General features: G+C 35.3%; 1 protein-coding gene across 2 annotated transcripts in view; it reads left to right on the top strand.

Moving 5' to 3' along the window:
* The window catches only part of LOC128862263 (LIM/homeobox protein Awh), a 95,306-nt gene that overhangs the window by 46,425 nt on the left and 22,212 nt on the right, over positions 1-26,669 (top strand). For both annotated transcript variants that reach the window (XM_054100795.1, XM_054100797.1), the window contains exons 2-3: positions 12,948-13,129; positions 16,977-17,194. In XM_054100795.1, coding sequence (XP_053956770.1) covers positions 12,948-13,129; positions 16,977-17,194 — 400 coding nt within the window. The remainder of the gene's footprint in view (positions 1-12,947; positions 13,130-16,976; positions 17,195-26,669) is intronic.

The raw sequence follows: 26,669 nt of genomic DNA on the forward strand, positions 1-26,669 counted from the left end.
AATTGATATTGCTTATACAAATTTTATAGGCGGAACTACGATGCCACTTAGACCACGGAATGGGTCCGTTGTGAGCCGCGGGGGCTGGGCTACATTTCCCTCTCCATATTGAACCATCCTGAGCTTTTGACAAAGCGTAAAAGGTTGTTGATACCTACAGAGTATAGATTATCTATATTCCTTAAGAAGTATGATTTTAAAAATCGGTTTCTGCTTCTGGCTAGTGCCGGGCATGTGCAAAAAAGGTGTTGAATTGTTTCCAATTCCTCCTCATTTCTGCAGCTACGACAGAAATCATGCGTGTAAACGCCTAATCTCCATGCATGATTTCCTATGAGACAATGTCCTGTGAGGGCCCCTACTAAGGTCCTGATTTGAAGTCTACTACTCTTGGACAGACGTAAATTTAGCCTTGGTCATGTTTGCCTAGCAATTTCGCAGGTGTTAGCGCTAATCCATATCTGATTTGCAGAATTGATTAGTGCGTCCTTAATGAGAAGCTTACAAGTTGCGAGAGGAATCTCCATAAAATTACTTATGTCTGGCATACAGGTAGCTTCTCTTGCAAGTTGGTCTGCCCAACCACAGTAATGGCTGATAGCTTTCATAGGTGAATGCACGAAAAACATTCTGTATATTTTTTTAAGCCACTTTGGAAATTTAAAAAAAAAATTATCAGCAAAATCTCTGATAATTCATTCTTATGCCGTTAAGTTCTGTTTAGTGAACTTAATATGGCATGAAAATAGCTTTTGAAAGCACTTATTTCATATTTAAGTAAATTTCGTATTTCGGTAAATAAAAAATAAAAGAAATACTAATTTTCAATTTACATATCAGATACTTTATTATAGGTAATTTTGGTATAATTCGTTTCAATTATTTGTTCGAGAAACTAAATATCTACAAACTGTTTTGTGGTTCGTTTGCATTTCTGTCATTTTAATGTAAATTTAATTTTGAGCGTCGTTGTTTCGGATTTTAAAATAAAAAAAACATAAGAACTAACTAATGCATGCTCCAATGTATGGTCTATGAATGCAATATACACTTTTTTGGTGTTCTTGATGGATTAACATTGTATTAAATCGAGTAATGAGTGCTACGCCACTTTTTGCACTACTATTTACAACTAATAATTTTGTTACAATGAATTTCTTAGAAATGTAGCTCTCTTTTTGCTTCCAAGTATTGACATCTGTTTCCAAAAAATATCTGTGTTTATACCTGCATTTTTTTTATTTAGCTTAGTAGTTTTACTAATAACAAAATCTCACATAATTCGGAAGCCATTAGTACACGAAGTGGCAGATTTAAGCGTTCGAGATAATTAGGAAGCATTTTTTTTAATTTCAAACATTTTTCCTTTCATACCAACTCTTACCTTAACATCTCCTAAGATAATTTTAAATACTTGTACTTAAAGCTCTTTTAAAGAGCCACGGTATGGTTTGGAACGCCGCAGAATTTCAATGTGTTTTGTGACAAACCCGAACAAAAAACTGTCGAACTTTCTTCTAAAACTTGGAGAACAACACGTACAGTTGATAGTCGGTATTATTAAAGAACACATTCCTTAAGGTCAGCATATAACCATAATTGAGGACCCAGTTTGTCTGCCTTGCTTAGAGGAGGTGGATAGCATTGAGCATTTTCTCTGTGAGAGTCCTGCCTTTATTATAGAAAGGCTGCGAATTTTGGGTTCCAATGCCTTGAGAATGTGCAATATTCGTTCTCTCAAACTGGAGGATATTTTCAATTTGCCAAGGAATCTGGAAAATTCTCACAGATCTAGCTACCTCTATGTCTCTATTCTATCCTGTATCTTTCTTTCGCTTACTTCTTTCTTTTCCTCCTTCGCTAGCTACCCTTTTACTTTTCAGAGCTTTAAATGGGCTTCTTAGCCTGTGTGGTTTAGGAGGTACCAAACCTCTCATTGCTTCTTCGCTCGACTTTTTTTTTGATTTCAAAATGTTTCAAGATCTGTTTTCCATTAATATTACTTTTTAGGAAAAACATAGAAACTTAAAAAGACACTGGCAGCGGATTGTTGAGAATGTACGTGTAGTTTTACTGACACAGAAACAACAGTATTTTTATAGTTTGTTAGTTAGTTATCTTGAATAACATCATCATGCTTGAGAATCGGGTAAAAAATTGGCTTGTTCGGGATCAGGATACAAATTTTGGTACCTCGACCATCATGAGGTCAAAGTAAATATAAAATAATAATAGATTTTAGCTATTTTTGCAATTTACTTCCATTTGCATGTGTCATATAAAATTCTCTATAATTACACGCATTTTTCTATTAATTTTTTCTGCATCTTAGAACCTCAATACCTACGCAAAAAAAAAACCTTTTTATTTTTGCTTAATTTATTTTATTTTTTTATATCAAACAAACCATGTTCTCACGCTTTGTCAATTGCTAGTATTTACTGTACTCCAAAAATACCAAATACGAGTACATTTACTGTCGCGTTGACAATCTGCGATTGACAACGGAAAAATCTGATTGTCTGATTTGGGTGAGACACACTTACTTGCGAACAGTTGATATACATAAATGTAACTAAGACATCCAACGTATCAGACTGGCAATCGTTTATTGAAAATGAAGTGATCGCGTCGACTGAACATCGCATGGTGCATGAATTTCAGCACTCATGATACACCACAAAGAGATTTCTTTTCACAACTGTCTCAACCAATTTGAAATTACTGCCACTGTCTCGTATTTTAACTGCGTGACAGCGCTGAATATTGATGACGAATCGCTTTGTTATTATTGATGATCACTCAATTTGCGCAATGATATGTCGGTTGATGGTGATGGTATCAATTCCAAACGGCTAAAAGACTTATGAGCTTCCATGGTTCATGTGTTATATACCATATACACATAATATTTACATACATATGTATGTATGTATATATGTATAATCAATCCTTCATTTAAAAATAGCTTCTATATATAGATATGTAAGTACATATACCTACAAATACACTAAGTTTTATTACTTGCTATTGAGTTTGTTTGAAATAAGAGCAAACAGCTTATGAAACTATTGAAAATAGGCGGAACAGAAAGGAAATCGGTAGGCTCGAGAGTGCGTAACAAAGCAGCGACACTAATTCCGTTTTTATTTTTCAGTGAAATTTCTATTGGTCATGGGCGCTTTTATGGTGGGACTACTGAATGAAAAAAGTATTAAATTCTCTAGCTTCTTACTCTGAATTATTACGTGCTTTAGTGAAATAACAATGAACAGTCAAAGAACAATGCCAATCGGTGTACATTGAGAAATAAATGACAAAATATCACAGTATGTTTTTTTTTAAATAATATATATTTAGACTAAAGCATAAAAAATTTGTCTGGCAGTGATCAGTGGTCGTGAGTTTAATTTCGAAGTACTGGGGATCGAAAATGTACTTAACGAAGTTCTCTGGCTCACGACGTGCGGGAGTCAACTTAATAGGTAGTGTACCGGTTGCTGGAACCAAAAACAGAAGTAATTACTCTAATAGCGATTGTCACTTGGCTGCCATTAACAATTTTCCTATGAAAAATTTTGAGAAACAGTAAACATCTATCACTCAGATTCGGCCACAATAAATAGCAATATTTGTGGGATGAGCTCGGCCTAAAAATGTATCACTTGTATAGGTACATGCAAAACTATGATTATCATCGCTATGAATTAAGTATGTATTCACCTTTTCTGTGCTTTTCTATATTTCATTTTATTTATGCTACCACCATTATTTATCTACATTATTTTTAGTGTGTTATTTCAAATTTTATTAGACAATAAAACCGTGGATTTATATAATTCTAGTATGTAAATATTTATTTTTTATGCGTTTATTGCTTTCTTAGGAATGTTTTTTTATTGTTTCTATTTATTGTTATTCTTTTTTAATCGTATTCATTGCTTTTTTCACAATTCTTCAACAACATTTATAACATTTCATTTTATTACATACACAATAAAGTTGTGAAGAATTTTTTTATTGATTTCTTTGTACCAAGAAAATCTTTTATGACTTGTCAATTTTATGGAGACTTCGGTATATTTATCTTATTAGTTTTACCTAAGCAAATTCAATTTTATTGAAGTGCGAGAAAGTAGATTTATGCACACCTATCAGAATAGCGATTCAAATATGAGAGGAGGGTAGCTTGCAAGGTGCAAAATTTATATATTCACAGATATTTATAGATGTTATTGGCTGCGTGGTACTCTTTGGATTTGCTTTAGAATTTTTTTGTTTTTAAATTTTTCCCATTGATACCGACATATACATACATACATTCGAGCGTCAGAAGTTCAAGGTCGATGTATAAAATTTATTTCGGCTATAAAATATAAAAAAATGTTACTGTATAATTTGAAGCAACATGCGAGTAAATACTTGTTCGAGATGACTAATAAAAAATTTTATGTTTAGCAATGTTGTATTGATGCTTTCCTTGAAATGCATGTGTAACACTTCTATGTTATGTATAAAGTTTTATATTTGTACGAAGTACGAGTTCAAGGAATTTCAAAAAATATTTTTTTTTTTTTTTTTTTTTGAATTTCGGGCAAGTCTTGGACAAATGAGTGTAAGAACGAAATGTCATCTTGTTGTTTGACGCTGTTCTTAATTCCCCTTCTTCTTACACAGATCTTTTGACAGTTTTCACAAACTCGCCCGGAACTTTTTCCATGCCATTTCGGGCTGAGTGATTTCGACGTTCAAACAAACTTGTTATATTTAAGTTTTGTACATTTTTTAATTTGAGTTCCATTTTACGAAAACTATCTTTCTATGAGGTTAGGTTAGCCTAATCTTGCTATGAATTTCCTATAAATACTTATATGTAATTGGCGCTTACACCCTTTTCGGGTGTTTGGTTGAGATCATCTTCCTAATTGTGGCATGCGTTTTGATGTTGTTTCGCAAGTGGAGGGACCTACACTTTACCGACAGTTGTTCTGTCCACATCCAACTCATTAGATCAGCAACTCAAATAGGATCAGCAGTGACACCTCTTTTACGAGGGCGCAAACTTATTCCCATACCCAATAAATAAAAAACGAATATTCAAAGCGTTGCCTGGGAACAGATCGAGAACTAATATCTTACCCAAATGAGTTAGTTCTGCGTTAGTTCCGAACTAATCTCATTTGCTACAGAGTGGTTTTAAAACATATAAAAATATATAAACACCGTCAGTTGGTACTAATTGAAAGTAAGAGCAGCAGAAAAATCCCCTTTACACATCATTTTATATGTTCAATATCAAAATCTTCAAATAGGTATTTCAATACTACAGAAGCACATACTTACCCAAAAATAAAGAGTGGGCCAATGATTTATATCTGAACTACATATTGTTTTTAATGTGTTAGTTAAAATACACAGGTAATAAAACTGCGGCCGAAGTAGCCGAATAGGTTGGACGGGTTGGTGCGTGATTACCATTCGGAAGTGCACGGAACAAAAAAACAAAAGTTTCGAATATTTTCTAATGCTCAATCACCTTATGGAACTGTAAGGAAATTACGTTCTAAATTCGGTAGAAGAGAATCACCTCAGTGCAATTTGTGCATCGATTTGTGGCACGTCAGCGTGGAAGGATTCCTATTAAATACAGGATATCTGTGGGCTATTAGGTGTGGAATGGACTTCCACAACATTTGATTTCAGCAAAATGGTGCGCAGTGCCACACATGCAATGAAACAATAGCACTTTTACATGGCCAGTTTCAGCATCGCCTCAAAAATCTGCTGAAAAATTAAGTTTGTCATATCGGCTACTGCAACGCCAGCCGGGGATGTCCATTGCATGAAATACTGTTTCATAACTAAGATAATTAAAAACCCATATTTATAAAAAATCCTTCGTTTCTTAATTAAAGCTATTTCAAATGTTAGATGGCTCACCCTGTTTACTCATATATATGAACCGTGAGTTAATACGTGTATCTCTAAGAGTATATTCGCTAGCTACTTCAGAGGCACAGCGTGGCTGAGACAGCGACAAGCAAATACGTATGTGTGCATAAGTAGAACTAGTTCAATACAGTACAAACACGAGAGAGGAAAGCTTAATACTAAGATACTCGAAAATTTCCGCCTAAGTAGCAAACAATTTTAGTTACTTAGTTCTCGTATTTGTTGTTAAACCGACAAATTTTTACTGTTTACCATCGGACGTGAATAAATACAAATGTAAACAATGGTAAGCGGCAAAGATCAAAAATATCGTTTTTTTTCAAAACAGCGACGATGATGTCGGCAATAGCAACGACAAATACGACTTACTTAATAGATACTACTTGCGGCTTTGAAAAAAGTTGATTACAAAAAAAAAAAAAAATGTGTTAAATATGTATGAAATGGCTCCGTAGCGCAACGAATCCAAATATGCTGGATTAGAGTGAGTTGAAGGAAATGAAGCGGGGAAATTGATGATAATGTCAGACAAAACATGAGATGACTTTTAAGACCGCAGCTGAATAGTTGGGCGTTAGAAGTGTAGTGAAAACAACTTACCTAACTGGGATGAAATGTTTTTCCCGATTTAACCTTTTGCCAAGGGATGAAGAGAAACTCATTTCATATATATGTATGTAGATACATACGTGTATGTATACTGTTTAGGTTTTTTTTTTCTTTATTTTTTTGCACAAATCTTTTTTGACAGCAACAATACGGTGAAGGTCCTTGACAAATACATAAGATATTTAGCATCACAATACAGGAATATATGGATAATTTTTACTTTCATGCCAAATGTATGTATCTATGCATACATAGGTATACACATACGAAAAAGTCAGGGGTTCAAACTCACCGCAACCAGCGACCACAGCAAATCGTTCATGTTTACACGCAGGATAATAAAGTACAAAAAAAAGACCAACAACAACACAGTAGCAATTTACGAATTGTCATATACAAAATGGTTTTTCAATTAGTACTACGAACACACTAAAGCGCCTCATTGTTAGACGCCATTAGTGCGCATACGCATGGCAGCCATAAAAATAAACTAAAGAAACAGGCAAAAGTTCTCATATACATGCCCACATATATTCATAAATATCCCCGTATACGCAAACAGGCCACATTCTGGCAAATGGCGATGCAGACAATGCCGTTGGCAATGCAAAAGTCATGCTTCTATGCCCACAAAACATGTCAAAATTATTTATTACATCAAACCCAAACCATTTGAGGCGACCCTTCAAAAACGAAATAAAACAAACGAAAGAAAAAACAAAAGCAATAAAAATCCTACAATTCCAACAGCCTTGCTGGCGCTTTAATGTCTCTTAGAATAAAGCAGGGGAAGTAGGAAGGGCGGAAGGAAGCAAGTCAACACAACTGTGGCTACAGTGAGAGCAGTAACGTGACAGTGACAACGACAACGAGTTGCTTGTGGGCAGCAATGCATGTGTGCGTGTGATAAAATATTATAAGTACCCTGCAGGAAAAACAATTAATATAAAAGTGGTGTATCAGGTATTTGTTTATCAGTAACAACTAATGGAAATTCTCACTCTATTCCCTGTAAATAAACTGACTTATTTTTCATGGCGATATCATAGCTATCGTTCTGTGCCGATTCCGAACGGCGGAAATTTTTTTATGAGGAGCTTTTCCGTGGCAGAAATATAGTCGGAGGTTGGTCACTGCTTGCTGAGGGGCGACCGCTATTAGAAAAAACTTTTTCTTCATTTTGATGTTTCACGGAGATTCGATCATACGTACTCCGAATTCCTAATGGCAGTCACACAGCAACCCATTTTTCTACGGCGGCCGTATGGTTAAACAGTTTGAAAAAATCGCCTTCAAATATATTTAATTTAAAAATGTATTATATCTATTTTCAATTGGTTTGAAGTCAAATCCAATACAATATGTGCACTGAGAGTGGGTGAGATTTATTAAGGCATTTTCGAGTTAGGCGCTTTTACTCAAAAGTGGAGTATTTGTCAAAAACTTGCGTCATATTTTTTTTTTGGATTCATCATTTGTACCAAATTTGTGTTATCTTGAATCACTGGTATGTTTTACATGGGTGTGGTTATTGACCAATTTCGCTTATTTTCAAAACCAAACTACCTGGGATAAAATACTAATTTTTGTTATCGAGTTATCAAGCACGCAGACAGAAGGGCGGGCGAACAGACATGGCTAAGTCCACTCACCGAATGATTGCGAGTGTTCTGGTATAATATGTCTGTATTTCTCCATAAATTTAAGGTATTTGTGCATTGGAGGGCTACATGAGCTCCCTAAGCTTTTGCATACGAAATCAAAAGATCGGCGCTGTAACTTATTAAAAAATGCAAACAAACAAAAAATGGCAATGAAAAGACAAAGATCACAAATAAAATATACGATAAGTTCACCGGCACTCGTGAGCATGGAGAGCATCAACTCGTATAGCAGTTCTGTACACAAGTCCACACGCGAATCGGATTCTCACGCACGTTCCGGTAATCCAGCTTGGCCTTGCTATACTCATCGTTTTTTTACTGTCAATTGTCGAGGTGTGTTCGCCTGATGTTTGTTCAATTCTTGTTGCTTCCCTTAATTTTATTTTATTGTTGTCTATGATGTTTTAAAATTTTACCTTTCCACTCTAACATTTTAGTCTAGTGCATAAGTTTCTAGCATCGAAGCGTCTAATACCACTCTCAGTTGCTTCAGGAATTTGTGAACGTGAAGAACGCGCAGTGGTCATTTTTGTAATTTTCATATTTGGCTACTAAAAATTCATTTAATACTTATTAATGGAAATTGGTATTTCGTGATTTTAAGTAAAAAGTATCTCAATTCAATTTAAGGCATTCTTGTTATATAGAAGGTGATTGAAGTTCAAAAATAAATAATCAGATGTCACTTTCAATGCAAATCTACAGATTAATTAATTAACAGATTCCTTAAAAATTTACCTGCGAATTTGAAAAAAGAACTTTTGGAAACAAAACCGTATGCACGTTAACCACATTCACGCACTGTCAATCATCATTTGATATGAGCTACAAATTCTGAAATGGACTTAGATCCAGAGTTTGCAGCGGCCCCTCCAACAACTGAATTTTTCGTTCTGCCAGCAATTTTTTCACAATTTTGGCAGAGTGCTTGGGATCGTTCGTTGTCTTGTTGGAACACACCCTTCTCTTCTGGATAAGCACTCATATCAACAAAGGCCGGTAAATTTGTTTTCAAAATATGAAGATAAAACTCACTCCTTATAACTCGTTTTATTTTCGCGAAAGGTCATACGTTCCACCAAGTGAAGCAGCCCTTTGCTTAGCGAAGTATCGTTGCACTCGTTGGTGAGGTCTATGCCAGCAATATTCCTTGCCCAGGTCGTCCTCATATATTCTACAAAGTTAATATCTTCGGTTTTAGACAGCGTTCCGGTTCATCAAACAAACAATTTAAAACAATTTGTTTGATATGTTGTTTGTTTTAATGTTCACTTTTAGTTACTTCTAGGATGTTTTACAAAACAATCTTTGGCTTATGCTCAACTTTTATTAATTTTCACAATCATTTCATTCTTTGAAAGAAATATGGATTTGCAGATAACATGCATTGCCAGGTTTCTTGTGAAAACCAGCGTCGGTTACTCATGGATTTTTAATTATTTTTTTTAAGTGTTTGTAATTTTTTAAATACGTATTTTGTTTTTTTATAAATACGAGAGTTTGATTTATATTCAGTAGAGTACTCCCACAAAATATTGTTACACAGTTAGTTAGTTTTTCTTTGCAAGGTCATAATTTATTGAAATAGAATTAAAATCTTCAGCCAGATAAGTTGTTATTTATAGGTTCCTACGCAGAACTTAAATTAGAGTCTGCTGAATCGGTTAAATAAAAAATAATAAAAATATAACAAAATATTTAAACCCGATTTAGCAAATTGGCAAACGAGCGTAAATAACCGAGGACACACAAGTAAGGAAGTACTAAATTCAGCCCGGGCCGAACTTTATATGCCTACACACATTTTAGGAAAATTTAATTTAGCTGCCTGTTCGAAAGACCCATGGTAAATGACGAATTCTAAATTAGCAGCGAAAAATATCTCTCAAAATTGAAGGACCACCCGAATACTCTTGTCTAGAACAGAGAGATCACACCGCGTTAAATGGGGATAAGTGAAAAACAGAGAGTACATTCAACGGACTAACAAACAATTAAATTAGATTAATATTTAGAACCTGAATACTGGACTTAAGTTAACTCATAAGTGATTAAGTAAATAAAAACATATATTTGAAAAAAGAGGCACTACTTATACATAGGTGTACCGAGTGTCATTCTAAGCCTTTTGGTATATAAGTATGTACACACAATTGTGCAATATACGTCTATATCAACCTCGATTTCTTTATGCTATTACATACAATACATAATTGCGCTAACACCTTTTTTCTTTGTGTTTTTGGTCGACCTCCTCAAGTGCGCACGGGTACTAAAGCGGCGCACATAAACAAATCCAAAACACATAAAAATTTGAATATTTCGACCAAAATCTGGAGATTAAAGTATAAAATATTACTTTGTATATATCATATACTCTAAAACGAGCGAAGCGGCCGCACCAAAAGTCAACAACTTTTTCAATATAATTTACATAAAAAAAATTTTATTTATGTTTTAATTCGAATTTAATGAAATTTGTGAAGCTACCAGCGCATTGCAAAAGTGTTGATTTATAAAATATGTGTATTTGTAGATGCTTCGTTTTTCTTATTTTTTTCTTTATAGCACAGAGCGGGTAATTAAAACGTTAAGATTAAATATTTAGTTGTAAATACGTGAACACCTAGTTTTTTGTGACCTTTAAAGTTTTTTTTATTATATTCGAAGCCAGTTCGCTTATGTTTGGAGAAACTATGATCGACATTGTCATTCAGTAAAATTGTTTATCGTAAAAATCCAGGAGGGCAATAGCAAACCTCCGAGTGCATTTTTGCCATGACAAAGTTCCTGATAAAAAAAACCATTTGCCGTTCCGAGTCGGCTTAAAAAAAAATAGGTCCCCCATTTGTGGAACAACATCAAAACGTACGTCACAAATAGAAGGAGAAGCTCAGCCAAACATACAAAAAAGAGCGTTAGCGCCAATTATTTATATATGAATGTAGAAATCTCACTAATTTGTAACAGATTTTTTTGCTTAGTTGAACTTCGTGCGTTATCCATTTTTGTTCATCTACTTACCCAGGAGCCAAAAACACAGCAACATTATTATAATCATAATTTATATACGCCACTTTATACTCTTACACGCACAAGTACATATCTATATATTGTATGTATGTAGGCGAATCTACAAACATATCTGCCCAAATGTCAGAATGTACATAGGTATATTTAGAATAATATTAGCATTTTATTAAACATCATTTGGCAGCCGAGTTTGTGCAAGATTTAGCCGGTTCATAAATATTCACAACGCTCTAAAGCGCCAGCGACTAACGAAACTATTTCACATGAGAGCGCATACAATAACAACAGTTACCATCTAACTGATTAACCAAGTAGGCACCTCCACCATGCCACAAAACCGCTCATCAACATCGGCGTCGGCTTCTAAGAGCCAACATTCTAATAAATATGCAGAGGCTTCTTAGTTGTTCGATAGTTACCTTTGAGACTCTATTCAACTAGTTTTTATTGTTCTGGCTTAATACACAGAATTCATGACATAACGTTTAACATACAATTCGGGTATATCCTTGTTTCTTTCATTTTTAAGACTTTTCCCGGAATGCTTTATAAGAACTCATATTTATTTATGCTGTAGTACGAGTGCCATGCATGTACATATATATATACAGGGTGGCCAATATAGTGATTGTTTTTTATCATATACTCCTGGAACTCCTGACAGAAAGTCAATATCAAAGTGTTGCGGAACGAAGTGAATCGCTTTTCACTTGAACAACGTTGGGAAATATTCGTATTGCAAACTTATTTCCAAAGTCAATGGTGTGTAGTACAAACAGCGAGTTTATTGAAAAAAACTCAATAAGTGTTCTGTGTTTCATTTAAAAACAAGATTTTAAGATCGATGTTGACCACTTTTTTATCCGGTGTTTTGCTTGCGAAGCGTAAAATTCGAAAATTTTTGATTGGTTTCTCACTATTTCACTAAGTCAGAGGGCTTGTGAGTTCTCTCGTTGTTGATGATAATTGTGGCACTTTCTTATTATCAGGCAATAATTTCACATTCATAATTCTCAAAGATTTACATTTAAACATCTCCTTTATTTCTCCATTGTTTTTCCCTTTATTTTATCAAATCGGATTACTTTCTCATAATACGTAATATTTGTTTAGTATAACATTCGTCTTTGCAAATTTTTGGAAACTTATATTGTTGAATCTTTACCGAAAATCATTTATTGTTGGCTTGTTGGATATAAATAGCATGGCCTTCAAGTTATTTCACAAATAAAAGTCGCGAGATGTTGATTTGGTTGGTCTGGGTACCCATCAAAACTGCCATTTTTCGATATCGGCTGTGGGTTGTTCGCCCAATAGTAATTGGAAATGTGCCTTGAAAGAAGAGGATGTTTTGACAATACGAACAAGCCAGCAATATACATAACAAAGTTCAAATTATATTACTAAAAGTCTGTAGTATACAAAAAAGTTACTTTGGTTGCATGCAGAGAAGATGCTTTTATAATATCTTTCATTGAAAATCTGGCAAACCTTATAAAGTTCTAGTAAGCCTGCGAAATTCCACTACCATATCCGCCCTTGCATGCGTACTCATAATCATCCACTTGCATATACATAATTATTTACTTGTACATATATACCTTTACATACTACACATATCTCCAAATAGTCTGAAGTTTTATTTTAGTACTAAATTATTTGAGTATTAATTTCTCTATTCTCTTTTAGACTGAGCTGCGTTCATGCGCGGCGTGTGGGGAGCCAATCTCGGATAGGTTTTTTCTTGAGGTTGGCGGTTGCTCATGGCATGCCACCTGCTTGCGGTGTTGCATCTGCCAGTGTCCGCTCGACAGACAACAATCGTGTTTCATCCGCGAACGACAAGTCTATTGCAAGGCGGATTATGGCAAGTAAGTAAATTATTTATGTGATGTATTCGTATGAGAATGTGGCATTTATAAATATCTTAATAATTTTTTTGCATTAGTTAAAATAATTAAAACTAAGTATTCTAGATTAAGACATATAGAAAGTACATAAATTGCTTGTATGATTGGTACTACAGCGAAGTTAGTTTCAGATGCTCAGTACTCTGGGATCGAATAAAAAGAGGATATTCAATAAATTTTGCAGTATGCATTTAGTTTCCCGGCCGCCGTCGGTGTATGGGTTGTTGCGCAATTTCTATTCGCTGGTGTTCGGGTTCGAAACCCTGGGCATGAAAAATCAAATTGAAGCAAAGCCGTTTGCTATGGCAAGCCTATGAGTGTATTTCTTCAAAGCTCAAAGTCCTCAAAACAAAAAACCGTAAAACATCAGCACCAAATCAAAATCAAATCGAAAATCCGCAAAATTCCATTCTACTGAACTTCTTAGAAGTAGAAAGAATTCGTATATATTTCTTATAAATAAATATACTCGCCCTCTGGTTCGATACACCACTTTGTACCCTGTTTGGAGTGTTGGTTAGGATGGTGCTTATAGGGGGCTGAAAGACGGCAATTCATCCATGACGCTCCCCCTTTATCCCCAAATGCAGTTTGCATACTGATAATTTTTGTTTTTTGTTTTTGTATTTTGTTTTGTGTCAAGACAAACTAGCAGGTACAGCACTCAAACTGCGGTTTCCTTTTACATTTTCTTTAAACCTGCCCGACCTCCGAAGAAATCTTAATAGATTTTGTGGTGCCAAGGTGGTCGCTACTTAACCCATCAGCGCCAAAGACCTTAAGCTTGATACGAGCGAAAGCCGGGCAAACACACAGAAAGTGGTCCACTATCTCTTCCTCCTCTCCACTTGTTCGACAGAGTCTCAGATCCTAACTTTCCATTGTGCTTCGCCCATAGCAATTGGCCCATCATCAGTCCAACCAGCTGCTTACAGTTCCTTCTGCTTAATGACAGGAAGATCTGCGACAGTCGGTTGGACAATACAGATAGCATCAGTTTTGTCCATCTGCAGCCTCTCTCAGCCTGCCAAGCCAGTATTCCACCTATACACCAGAGCCAAAGCCGTGCCTGCTTCTGGGGCCACCCGTGAAAATATGAAAACAGTGTTTGGCGGGCTCATTTTCTGAATTTGACCACAATTGAGTCTCTGGCAACACCACTCTGTATCTCTTTTCGAGTATGACTCTTGAATGGCATGGAGTCAAGGGGATGGAGAGGATCGTTGGATCGAAGTCCAATGGAGGACATGGGCCGTTAAGATTCTCATTGTGTTTCAGCCTGCAGATGGTCTTCAAGGTCTCTCCTTGGATGAAAACAGCAAGTGGTGGTAGACTAACTAGAGTATCTAATGTCGGGCCTGAAGTAGTCAGAAAGATGGTCACAGTGCGTGGTAGTCTCGATAAGGTCCTCCTGACTTCCACGAGAGAGAGTCTACTCACCCAGCCCACTGATGAATAGATGATAATAGGTCTTATCGTAGCTATGTAGATCCATAGGATCTTGCAAGGAGAAAAATTCCACGTTTTTCCGAAGATACCTTTGCACTTCCAGAAGGCTACACTTCCAGTGCTTTAAATGTCTTTATTTCATCGTGTGACTTCCAAAGAAGTTTACTATCGAGGATTTCTCCATGATATTTGATTTTTTGGATAGCTGGATTGTGACTCCTTTTAGCTTAGGTAGAACGCATTTACTTCTGGCACATATTACTCTTTGTCCAAGATAGTTTGGTATTTCTAGTTCTCGGTTCAGTTTGTATTATGTTAAGACTAAACTTCCTTTCGTTCCTCTGATGTTATAAGCAATAACACTCATTGTCTACTGAAATGTGCGCGGGAATATAAAGTTCGGTCCGAATCAAATTTAGACTTCCTTCCTTTTTTTGTAAAGACCGTATATTTGGAATATCTGTAATAAAATATTTACAATATCTACGCTTAATTAAATTGTTTGCTGCAAGCACTTGTTTACTTAAAACTTTCCAAGCACATATTCGAATAGTTAACAGCTTGCGTACTTGTAGCTTTTCACACACATATCTACACGCGTACATACAGAAGTATGCAGTAAGCATAATTTGTGAAGAAAATACATCAACAGTAACAAAACTGATACATTGTCTGAAATTGCTTGATGCAGTTGTATTTATGTCACCGTAAAAAGCTATGTAAGTATATACTCAGCTGTCGGATAAATATTTTCCCACACTCCCTAATATACAATTGAAGCAAGACATTCGATAGGAAATTATTTTCTAAACTTTTTTCAATGTAACACAGCTTGAGGCATTTGATTCAACATATTAAGCTTAAAAGTAAATAAAAACGCGAAAGTATAAAATAATAAACAAGTACACAAAAAATTTAAAGCCGATCAATATGCACGATATGTGTGTATGTACGTGTATGATACATAAATACACGTAGAGAAAAAACAAAAAATAAATGCAATGTTAGAAATGTCCATAAAGTAGATTTTCGCTTCGATTTGCCTCCACTTGTTTAGCTGCATTTTTTTCTTTTTGTGTTATTTAAAAGTGTTTACTTAACTTTATTTTTCATGTTTTTTCACACACTATCTATCTACTGTCACTTTGAATTTTCAATTCCATTGAGTGGCATGAGTTGGTACAATCCAGTCGCGGAAGGTGTCCCCAAAGTCAGCAGTGCCTCTGTTGTTGCGTTTACAGCAGCAATGTCCCCATGGGCCAGTTGGTTACGGTCGAACCACGCCAGTCGTATGCATACATACCTATGTACATATGTATATAATATATGGTATGCACATACGTAGATGACTAGCAAAGGTGACTGAAGCAAAGGGCCGAAGCAGCATTCAAAGCCTTCGCATCGCTATATTAGTTGTTGTTGTTTGAAAACGAAGTAATGAAAATGACTGATGCTGTTGTAAAAATATTTATTTTTCAAGCTAAGAATTTGAAGTTGACTGTTGTTATCGTTATTACTTACTGCTGATAGCGTCGGTGTTGTTGTGGAAACATAAACGTGCCAACCACACTAAATAAGCGAACAACTAAGAATAACACAGCAATATAAATATTGTTAGTCTCCTTTTTTGTTTTTATTTTTATTTTTTATTTTTCATGGTTTTATATCTGTAAGATACACATCAGATTCGTTGGTGCACATGTCGCCAATGCGAATGAATACTCTTACTACCTTTAAATGTATCCAATACCAGATGAGGTATTCGATTCAATCGGGATCGGCACATTATAAAATGCAGACTCATTTAAAAAAGTGTCATGTCTGACGAGGCGTACAAAGGCAAAAACAAACACATTGATATAGGCAAAAATCAATAAGCAGATGCTTATGTTTGTATGTATGGACTTATGTGCGCCCGTAAGCTAAAGTGTCAACACAAACACATACGCTCACTCACACCATTTCCGGCGACAAGTGCGCGCACTTTGCGCGTCCCTTGCCCTGATTTGAATGCTGTGACTTGATTTGCCGCTTTTCAAATACTCATACACGCAAACTCATGTGGATCTGTGAAACAAGAAATATGAACACGTACACACATACACACATAAAAATATACATGCATATGCACTTGAGCGTTGCAATGCTGCTGAAAACGTCAGCTGAACACTTCAACTTTTAAACCCAAATAACACACAATGTTCGCAAATAAACATTGAATTTAATCGTGGCCTTAACGCCTTAATGTAGGCTGCACTCAATATGTTATTCAAGTTTTTTTCTCTCTTTCTATGTGCTCTTTTTTTACTTTGACGTGCTTTTTGTATAAATTTTTGTTTTGATCTGCTTCTACTTTTAGACACTTCGGCGCAAAATGCTCAAAATGTTGTCGTGGCATATCCGCCTCAGATTGGGTGCGTCGCGCGCGTGACCTTGTCTTCCACTTGGCATGTTTTGCGTGCGATCAGTGCGGGCGACAACTCTCCACCGGCGAACAATTTGCTCTGATCGATGATCGGGTGCTGTGTAAGGCGCATTACCTGGAAACGGTTGAAGGTGGCACCACTTCAAGTGACGGTAAGTAACTTTGTTTTTTTATGTTTTTGGAAAAATTGTTGGATACCTTTTTCCTTGCACCCTACATATGTGTATGCGGGATTTTAAAAGAGCATGATAGAAAGAAAGCTTGCCCTTCTCTACTTTTTTTAATTTGAGTTTGACAGTCAGCCGCTTAGATGTGACGTTTCAAGCCAAAGAAAAAATGTGGATAAAGAACAAGAAATAAATATTTAAAAAATGTGCGGTTACTTTAATTTTTAATAAAAAAGGTGATTTTTAGAACTAAAGTGTGGAGTGATTATGATAGTTCAGACAAGTCGTTTTAAAGAACTATTTTGCATTCCCGTCTGCTACGGTTGCGTAAAAACTTGAAATTAAAAAAAAAAATAATACAAAAAAGCAAAAAAAAAGTTTTGACGAAAAGCTCGAAAAGAACCAATAATCATTTCGATTTATCTCACATGTTTATCGCAGTGCGCAGCGAGATATACAGTTACGCGTATTAGTACGATTGGTGATAGAGATTTATATTTAAATTCAAGAAATATATCTTCGCCACTTGGCGGCGGCCGTAGCCAAATGGGTTGGGGTAACTACCGTTCGAGAGTGCGTAGGTTCAAATGCATGAATTTTATAGAAAAATTGAAAAAAGCAGGAAAACTATAGAAAAGTTTTTTTACAATAGCGATCGCCACTCGGCAGGAAATCCTGCAAGTGTATTTTTGCCATGAAAACGCTCCACATAAAAAACCATTTGCCATTCGAAGTCAAGATGTACGCTACAAATTGAAGGAGGCGGCTCGACCTAACAAAGTGTAAGCGCCAATTATTTTTTTTATCCCCGTCTCTAATACTTACCTTCTTCTTCTTCTTAATTGGCGCGATAACAGCTTACGACATTTTGGCCGAGTTTAACAAAGCACGCCAGTCTTTTAGTTCTCGTGCTAACTGGCGCCAGTTGGACACACCAAGTGAAGTCAAGTCCTTCTCCACCTGATCTTTCCTCTGCTACGACCAGCTGGTACCGCATCGAATAGTTTCAAAGCCGGAGCGTTTGTATCCATTCGGAGCGTTTGTATCCATTCCAACGTAGCCGCTGGATCTTTATTCGCTGCGCTATGTCTATATCATTGTAAAGCTTACACAGCTCATCGTTCCATCGCCTGCGATATTCGCCTTTGCCAACGTGCAAAGGTCCAAAAATCTTACGCAGAATCTTTCTCTCAAACACTTCAAGTGTCGCTTCATCGGATGTTGTCATCGTCCACGCTCCTGCGCCATACTACCTAGGGGACTTAATTCTAAGGTTACTTATTTTACTTATTATGAAAAGAAAATAACCCTGCCGGCAACTCAGCTAACTAATACACTTTGATCTAAATACTTCGCAATTAGAGATGATTTATACTTGGATAATTTTTAAAGCGGCGAAATAACTATTTTAACATTGCGATGTCCTAAGTAATTGCAAATTGTCCGACTCTGTAGGACTTTTCAACTGACTCAAAATTAGTTGCTTAGAAGTTAGCTAAAAGTTATGTTATTTATAGTTAGATATTTACTTATTGCATTCCGTAAGAAGTTGTATTTATTTAAGTCAGCTATAAATGAGCTAATATTACTTAGTTAGGCTTTATTAAAATATGTAATAACATTTCCAAGAACACTCTAGTTTACATATTTTTAAAATACTAATCACAATTTTTTTCTTTTAATATTTTTTTATTACATCGAAAGGAAAAAAACCATTGCTAATACTAACATTTTCAGTGTGGTTTTCATTTTATGCGCATCGGTATTTTATGAAATTTATTTATTTGAATATAAATATTTTTTCTTTTTAAATGTTTTTTGCTTCCACCTCTCATTTTAGTTTAACTAAACTAATTAGAAATTAAAAGCAGTTACAATATTTAAAGAGAGATTTTTTGATTTTCCACCATTTCTAATTTACTTACACTCTTAAAGCTTACTTAAGTGCAAGCACGAAACTGAGAACTAGAGCTCTTTTCACAATGAAAATAGTAATGAAATAAACACACAACAGTCAAATGCTCTCTAAACATTCATAAGAATACATGTGAAAAATAACAAATTCAATGCACAAAATGTGATTTTGGAGAAATTCTGCATTGTATTGTACATACTTAGTTAACTTATAGTTACGTAGGTCATGAACGTTAAATAAAAGTGCGCTATTTTCGTAGTCAACTAACGAATTGCTTATACGGAATGTTGGCGGTACTCAACATATCAGATTTGTATGCAGCAAAAATACATACTAACTGTGCTCACTTATGTATGTATGTGTGTACAGCGAAGACGGTTTCTTCCCAAGAATGATAGAAACAAGATTGCGCCCATCAGAGAGTGTGTGACGTCACTTTTGCCAAGTTGTGTAATGTTGCCAACCATTTGCTCTTCACAATAAATTTAGTTCTTTTTTATACCCAAAATGGGAAATTTTTTAAGTTTGGTCTTTGTTTCTTATTTTTAATTTAAAGCTACCGAAACTGTAAGTTAAAAAAAACTGTATTATTAAACAAAAGATTGTTAAAAAAGGCCACTCTGAGAAGATTTTAGTGCTAATTAATTTATTTAATTTAATTTTTTGCTCTTTTTAAGGCTATGAAAGAATACTACATGTCCCTCTCTCAACTCTTCTTAACATTGAAGTTTGCATAGTTTTAAAAAGCGTTTGAATTTACTGAATGCGAGTTAAACTCATAGAGGTGTAATCGTTTCTTACGGTCCTCAATCCTTAATAGGGCCGAGGGCATCAAGAGGTGTAGTCTTAGTAAAAATAAGCAAGAAAATACTACTGAAGAAACTATAACGGCATTTTTACAAAAAGAGTACCTTATCTTGTTATATAACCTCAAATATAGCAGGAAAGTCGTTCCCTTAGCAAAAGAGTTTCTCTTAACAAAAACAAACTCATAAATTAAATTGTATATAACTATAACATATTTATTAAAAATAAAAAACGCACAATATAAAGACAATTTGCCACGCATACAAAGTTCTTTAAGTAATTCAATAAAAATTTGGTGTTTAATTTCCTTTACATGGGCATTTTAGGGCGTTTTTATATCCAACGCTAGACAACACTGCAGTAGTGAGAGAGAGATTTGACTGCTGAAAGCAGAAGAACACCAACAACAACTGCAATCGCGGGTAATGCGACCAGACGTTAAAAAAGTAAAGCTAAAACTTAGTGAATTATTGAACTAACTTTTAAAAAATTTATATTTTACAAAATTATAAACATTACTTTTAATTAGAACAGGCTAGAAAAATGTTATGAAGAAAGCACTAAAACTCCGAGACTAAATAACAAAAACAAAATGCTAAATCAAGTTACGAAAATGGTAATCTGGCCATACTGGTGCTAATACGACGTAATTCAATGTTAAATTCGCTGAGAGCAAAGTAACGGCACCACGATAGGCGCCATCTCATTATTCTTTCCATCACGGGTTTATTCCTAACACTCGTTTATATGTATTCCTCATTGACTGAGGATCGTTTTATAATAGGAAACTGAGGGGAATTTTTTATAGCAGTAAATGTTCCTCATCGAAAGCAAATATGAAAACATTGTTAAGAAGGTAGCTGTTTTGACTGCTGGTTACTGACCACTTCTGTATTTCTCATTTGATAAGTAAAGGTTTTTCCAATAACAAATGTTATTTTGAATAGCCTGCTATTGCGGTAGATGTCACTTTTGAAGCTGTCATTTTTTGATATTTGACAAGTAGAAACTACGCCATTAATAAAAATGGAACGGTACACGCTTAAACAACGCATTGAAATCATTAAAATTCACTATAAAAAGGGTGAAAATTTGGCAGAGACGGTTCGTAAAACTCGAGCATATTTGGGTCATCGTGAAGCACTTTGTCGGACCGCAATACAGACATTTTTTAAAAATGAAGAATAAAATTCGTGCACGTCGCTCAAGAACAGCCGAAAATATTGCTGTTGTAGCCGAAAGTGTTGAAAAAACCCAGGTTGGTCCATTCCTCGTCGTTCTTTGGTCATTACACCGTATTTGGCATATAGATTTGGGTCTTAAGGCTTATAAAATCCAGTAAACACAAGAACTCAAGCCAGTCGATCATGAACAACGTCGCGTCTGGGTCGGTGAAATGCATGAAACTGATACGCAATTCCATCGAAAACTCATCTTGAGTGATGAGGCCAATTTCCACCTCGGTGGCTTCGTCAACAAGCAAAATTGTCAGATCTGAGGCTTAGAAAATCCTAGAGTTATTGTTGAAAAGCCTCTCTATCCTCAACGTGTGAATGTTTGGTGCGGTTTATGGTCGGTGGAGTCATTGGTTTTTACTTTTTCGAGAATGAAGCTGGAGCAACAGTAACGGTGAACGGATTGCGCTATCGAGAGTTGATTAACGATTTTTTATGGCCGAAATAGGATAGTATTGATCCGGGCAACATTTATTTTGAACAAGACGGCACTACGTGCCACACAAGCATTGAAACCATTGATATTTTACGGGAAAAGTTTCAAAATAACACCTCTTATTGGAAAACCCTTTATTTAAATACTTACATTTGCATTGGTTAATAGTTAGGATTGTTTTTTGAACACTTCAAAGTTTCGCATCGCTTTCGATATTGATTAAAAGTTTTACATAAACAATTAGATTCGGGGCAAATGTTTTCGAAACTAATTACCTTTTCAGTAATTGCAGTCAAAGGTTTTTTACATTTTTTCGACCACCTTAAGGGGTTATATACCTTGTGGTCCGGTGAAATTAGCGAAAGTTGGGTTTTTTTTAAAGATATGTAGCAATAATTTTATTGTATAAAAGTTTTTATTATTGGATATTACAATGTTTAAAGAAAAAAAAAAGGCTTTGTTTGTGTAAAAATATTTAAAAATGGCGGAGTTATGGCGTTTTCCCCAAAGACCCTTTTTTTGGAAGAGGCTTGCGGTGGACGCGATTCAAGTCCACCAAGTCAACTGAAATCAAAAAATCGAAAAGATTTCATTAGTATAGGGTTATATCTTCTTAGTGAACGATCAATATATTAAATATTTTGATTTTTGTGAAAATAGGAACATGTTTTTAAAAAACTCCACTTCTACAGTCCTAAAATTGGCATTAAAAAATTCATATCTGCAAAATAAAAATTTATACATAAAAAGTTGATCGTTCACTAAGAGGCGACATCAATTACGAACAATTTAAAAAAAAAATTATAAAAATCGGTTGAATACTTTTTTTGCAATCGCGTCCACCGCAAAAGCATTTTTGGAAAAACACGTTTTTGAGATAATCGCGTTTAAAGTTTCAAGCGCCGCATGAGGCCGTACGCTCAGGACGTGACGACGCACAATTTAAAACGCAGTAACTTTCGATCTATTGCTCAGATCTCTATGAAATTTTTGGAAAATGTTCTCAAGGGATTGTACTTTACGATAAAGAAATAAAATTTATTTTGATTTTTTTGAAAAACACAAGGTATATAACCCCTTAATGTTCCTCCCTCCATGCAAATTATTAATCCAAAACTGTTTTTCGAAATATAATTAGTTCGTTATATTATTAGACTATACTCGTACAACAGGACTACAATGAAAATTTGCCGAAAATTTGAGCTCGTAGTATGTTGGCGCGTTTTTTCCAAAAATTCAGAACCGTAATTAATTACTTTTTGTGAATAGCAAAATAACCCAATGAACAATTGGTCTTTTACTCACTAAGATAGGCGATAGTGCAATTTTTGTTGGCTCGCCGCGAGCTACAATTTAAATCCGATAACAATTATGATGTGCATCTAGACATTAAAACTAATATCGTACAAGCAACTCGTAGAATGGAGATAGATAGAATTCATCAAAAAGGCCTTAAAAAATTATCTTGACATGTATGAAATCGTGTTTAAGAAGAACTAATTTTTTTCAAGTAAAGTCACAAGAAGCTGAAGATTCGTCTATTTTATATTTTAAAAGGCACTTGATTTGCTTATTAACCAAAGAACAATACATAGAAATTTCTAATTACTCTCAAGATTGTATCACCCTAATGTATTATTAAAGTAAAGCAAGCGAATGCACTTGAACACAGAAGAAAATCTGTCTTAGAACAGTTGCAATGAATAAGCGACGTAGATGTCATTCAGTTGCCACTCACTTTAAGACTTAGAACTGCAAAGAGGACAACTTGTCATTGTAGTCAGCAATTCATGCAACGATTATTTAGGCCGGACTTTGTGTTGCAATGACAAAAGTGCAGACTGCAATACATAACTTCAGTGCAAACAGAACTACATACATTTATGCAAATATAAACGGACAAAGTCAGTTCAACTCAGAGAAGCAGCAAATGAAACAATTCGAAAATCGCAAACGGTAACCGTGACGAATTTGGTTTAAATGCTTTGAATAGCAATTGCCACCGGATAGATAGAAACTGGCAACAACTCAAAAACTGTTTGAACAGTAGATGGATAGTTAGGTGGGTGGCAGTGATGCCGGCATAAAAGCATTCGAACATTTAGACTACATGCAAATATTGTAGAAGCGTAACATCAGTAGCTCTCATCGCTATTTAGAATTCATGACTGTGAGACTACAAACCGCTTACGTATTTAGGTGCAAAATGTGCCCATATGGTACAGCTGTACGAGGTGTGTTCCAAAAATAAGGTGACTTTTCAAATTTCGCGGGTAAAGTACATTCGATTTTCAATTTTTTTGTAGTGTTGCTTGCTACACATGGCGTGAACATATACATATTTACAGTTGCAACTACATATATGGCACATTTTGATAGATACAGAGGCTGTTTTGTTAGACGTGTTTTGTTGTGCTCGGCAATTTTCTGCTATCGAAAAATATGAATAAAAAAATCTGAAATTTTTTCCCAAAAATAACACTATGTATAGCCTCAACCACCCTACTGATCGGATCCTCTGTGACTTTTACTTGTTCCCAAGACAGAAAATAAAATGTTAGTCAGAGGTGGCTCGAGGATTGGAAAAAGCGTTATCACAAATGTATTCTTACTAAGAGGTATAACTTTGAAGGGGACGAAATAGATATTGATGAATAAATAAATATTTTTCGAGATAAGTAAAAGGTCCCCTTAGCTTTTTGAACACCCTTGTATTTATAAATGTGTACATAAGCAGATATAGTATAAACCAGGTATTGTATGTTGGTTCATTCAATAGTATATTGGTATCGTCTACTTGATAGATTGCAAAAACCGTGTCAAAAGAGCCCGTGCTAAATGTAACGTCATAAACAAACCTACGGTTACAAATGTACAAATTTTCATATACATACGTACGAAGAATATGAATTTTCGAGCATGCATACATCTGTACCTACACGTATATGTATACATAGGTACTTATGTCAAATGCGTTGCCTGCCTTAGTTCAAGCACAGCAACCGAATCCACTAACCATGCGTTTCACTGTTGTTATAAGAGCAGCAAGGCGCTGGTGGTGTTTTATGCCACTTAGTCTGTCATCATAGCCAACCAACTTACTGTATTTACCTTTTCTCTGTATCTTGACACACTTCTACGTTTGCGCGCTATTCACTTTTAAGCCCTAAATCGCATGCGATTGCATGGCTTTTAGGCAAGCAAAAACAAAAGTAACACAAACATGTAGCGGCCAAAAGAAAAATATTGTTGGTAGCGTTACTTATACAGGGCTTGAAGTTTGTGTCACTTTTCCAAGCATTTGTTCATTTTGTGTGATTTTCAGCCATTCAAAGCTTTACATACTTAAATAAGAGTATGCATGCCTACTTAGTAGCCCGGCATAATATCATCTGCCATATGAGTGTATAATATTAGCGTAGCATTGCTGTAAAAGGCCCACATTGAGGTCTACAAAAGTCAGAAAGTGTTGGCTTTATGTCACTTGATTCGGTGTCATCTTCGATAGTAAGTTTAATGGCTTAGTAATCATTTTGGGCTTAAACACTTTATGTGACTCTTGATGATTAAATGCTCTAAGGCGACTAGACTGTTTTATGGTAATTTCAGGATTCAATATTCTGCTTAGCGTCGAAACTATGAACATTTTAAAATACATAAAAAAATAATAATAGGGTTTCTCTCAATGCGAGCATTACGAAGCATGCAGATCAATGGCAAATCCGATTTATTTTTATAAACGTCAATTTTGTTACAAATAGCGATCGCGTCTTGGTAGGAGATGGTAACTCTCCCAGAGTAGTTCTGCCAGTAAAAGTTTTTCATAAAAATTATCTACCGTTCATCGCCGAAATAAAATTGTTCACATACCACAAATTGCAGGAGAAGCTCGACCATACTCTTTATAAGCTATGTAAGCGCAAATATCTTACATAAAGGCTGGTTAAGTATCAAGGGCCGGTTTTGATTTTGAATAAAATACAATTTTTTTAGGAAATTATTATCACTTCCCTTTACTATGATAATATTAGTACAGCTCAACTACGTATCGAATAAAATATGGGCCAAATAGCCCCCGCGGCCTTGGCGGCACACCTCCAAAGACCACCAAATGCAAATAGTTCCTTATCTAAAGGGTGGTTAAGTTTTAAGGGCGGTGTTGATTTTAAATAAAATACAATTTTTTGTTTAAATTATTATCATTTCTCCTTATTATGATAATATTGGTATAACACAATTACGTATGGAGCAAAATATGAGCCAAATGTCCGCCGCGGCCTCGGCGACACATCTCCATCCGATGGTCCAAATTTTCGATGACGCTGAGGCATAACTGAGGTTCTATGCCGTTAATGTGCCGAATTATCTCATCTTTTAGCTCTTGATTTGTTGATGGCTTATCGACATACACCTTTTCTTTCAAATAACCCCAAAGAAAGAAGACTAACGGTGTCGTTGATGTTTAGGTGTGGTTCACATTCAACATCGGCCCTTGAAATTTAACCACCCTTTATAAAAATTAATGGATTTTTGTTTTTTCCGTACCTTATGGCTGCCATCCGTTGCGATGAAATTTGCTGAACTTATTGACCATTTCTATATTTATCATTCATATTCGTAACTTGAAAAGTTCTGATGTCAAAAACGGAAACAAAACCGCAACTATTTTGTGGCGCCATTCTTAGGTTATTGGTATCTTCTATATTTACATATAAACCAAACCGATTCATATTCTTTGCATTTCTATGCAGAAAAAAAGCAAATTTGGGACGAATATCGCTTGAATAGGGACGAAGATCGCTTGAAGTGGCTCAGATTTAAAGATGTATAGATGTATGATTAAATGCACCGAAGCTTCAGGAATGCGGGCGAAATTGTAAATTATCTTAATGAGTTTTAAAATTCGAAGATCTACTTCCTGGGGCACATGAAGTGTTACTTAAATTTGGCATTTATTCGCCTAAGGGACATTAATCGCCCTTAATTGTGCAATACAACAAGATTCGCTTAGTAGCAAATTATAAGAATGCCATCGAGACAACTATTCTTAATGAAGAGTCGAAAATA

This window comes from Anastrepha ludens, chromosome 4 (genome assembly GCF_028408465.1).
Source record: "Anastrepha ludens isolate Willacy chromosome 4, idAnaLude1.1, whole genome shotgun sequence".
In the NCBI taxonomy this organism is placed as follows: domain Eukaryota; kingdom Metazoa; phylum Arthropoda; class Insecta; order Diptera; family Tephritidae; genus Anastrepha; species Anastrepha ludens.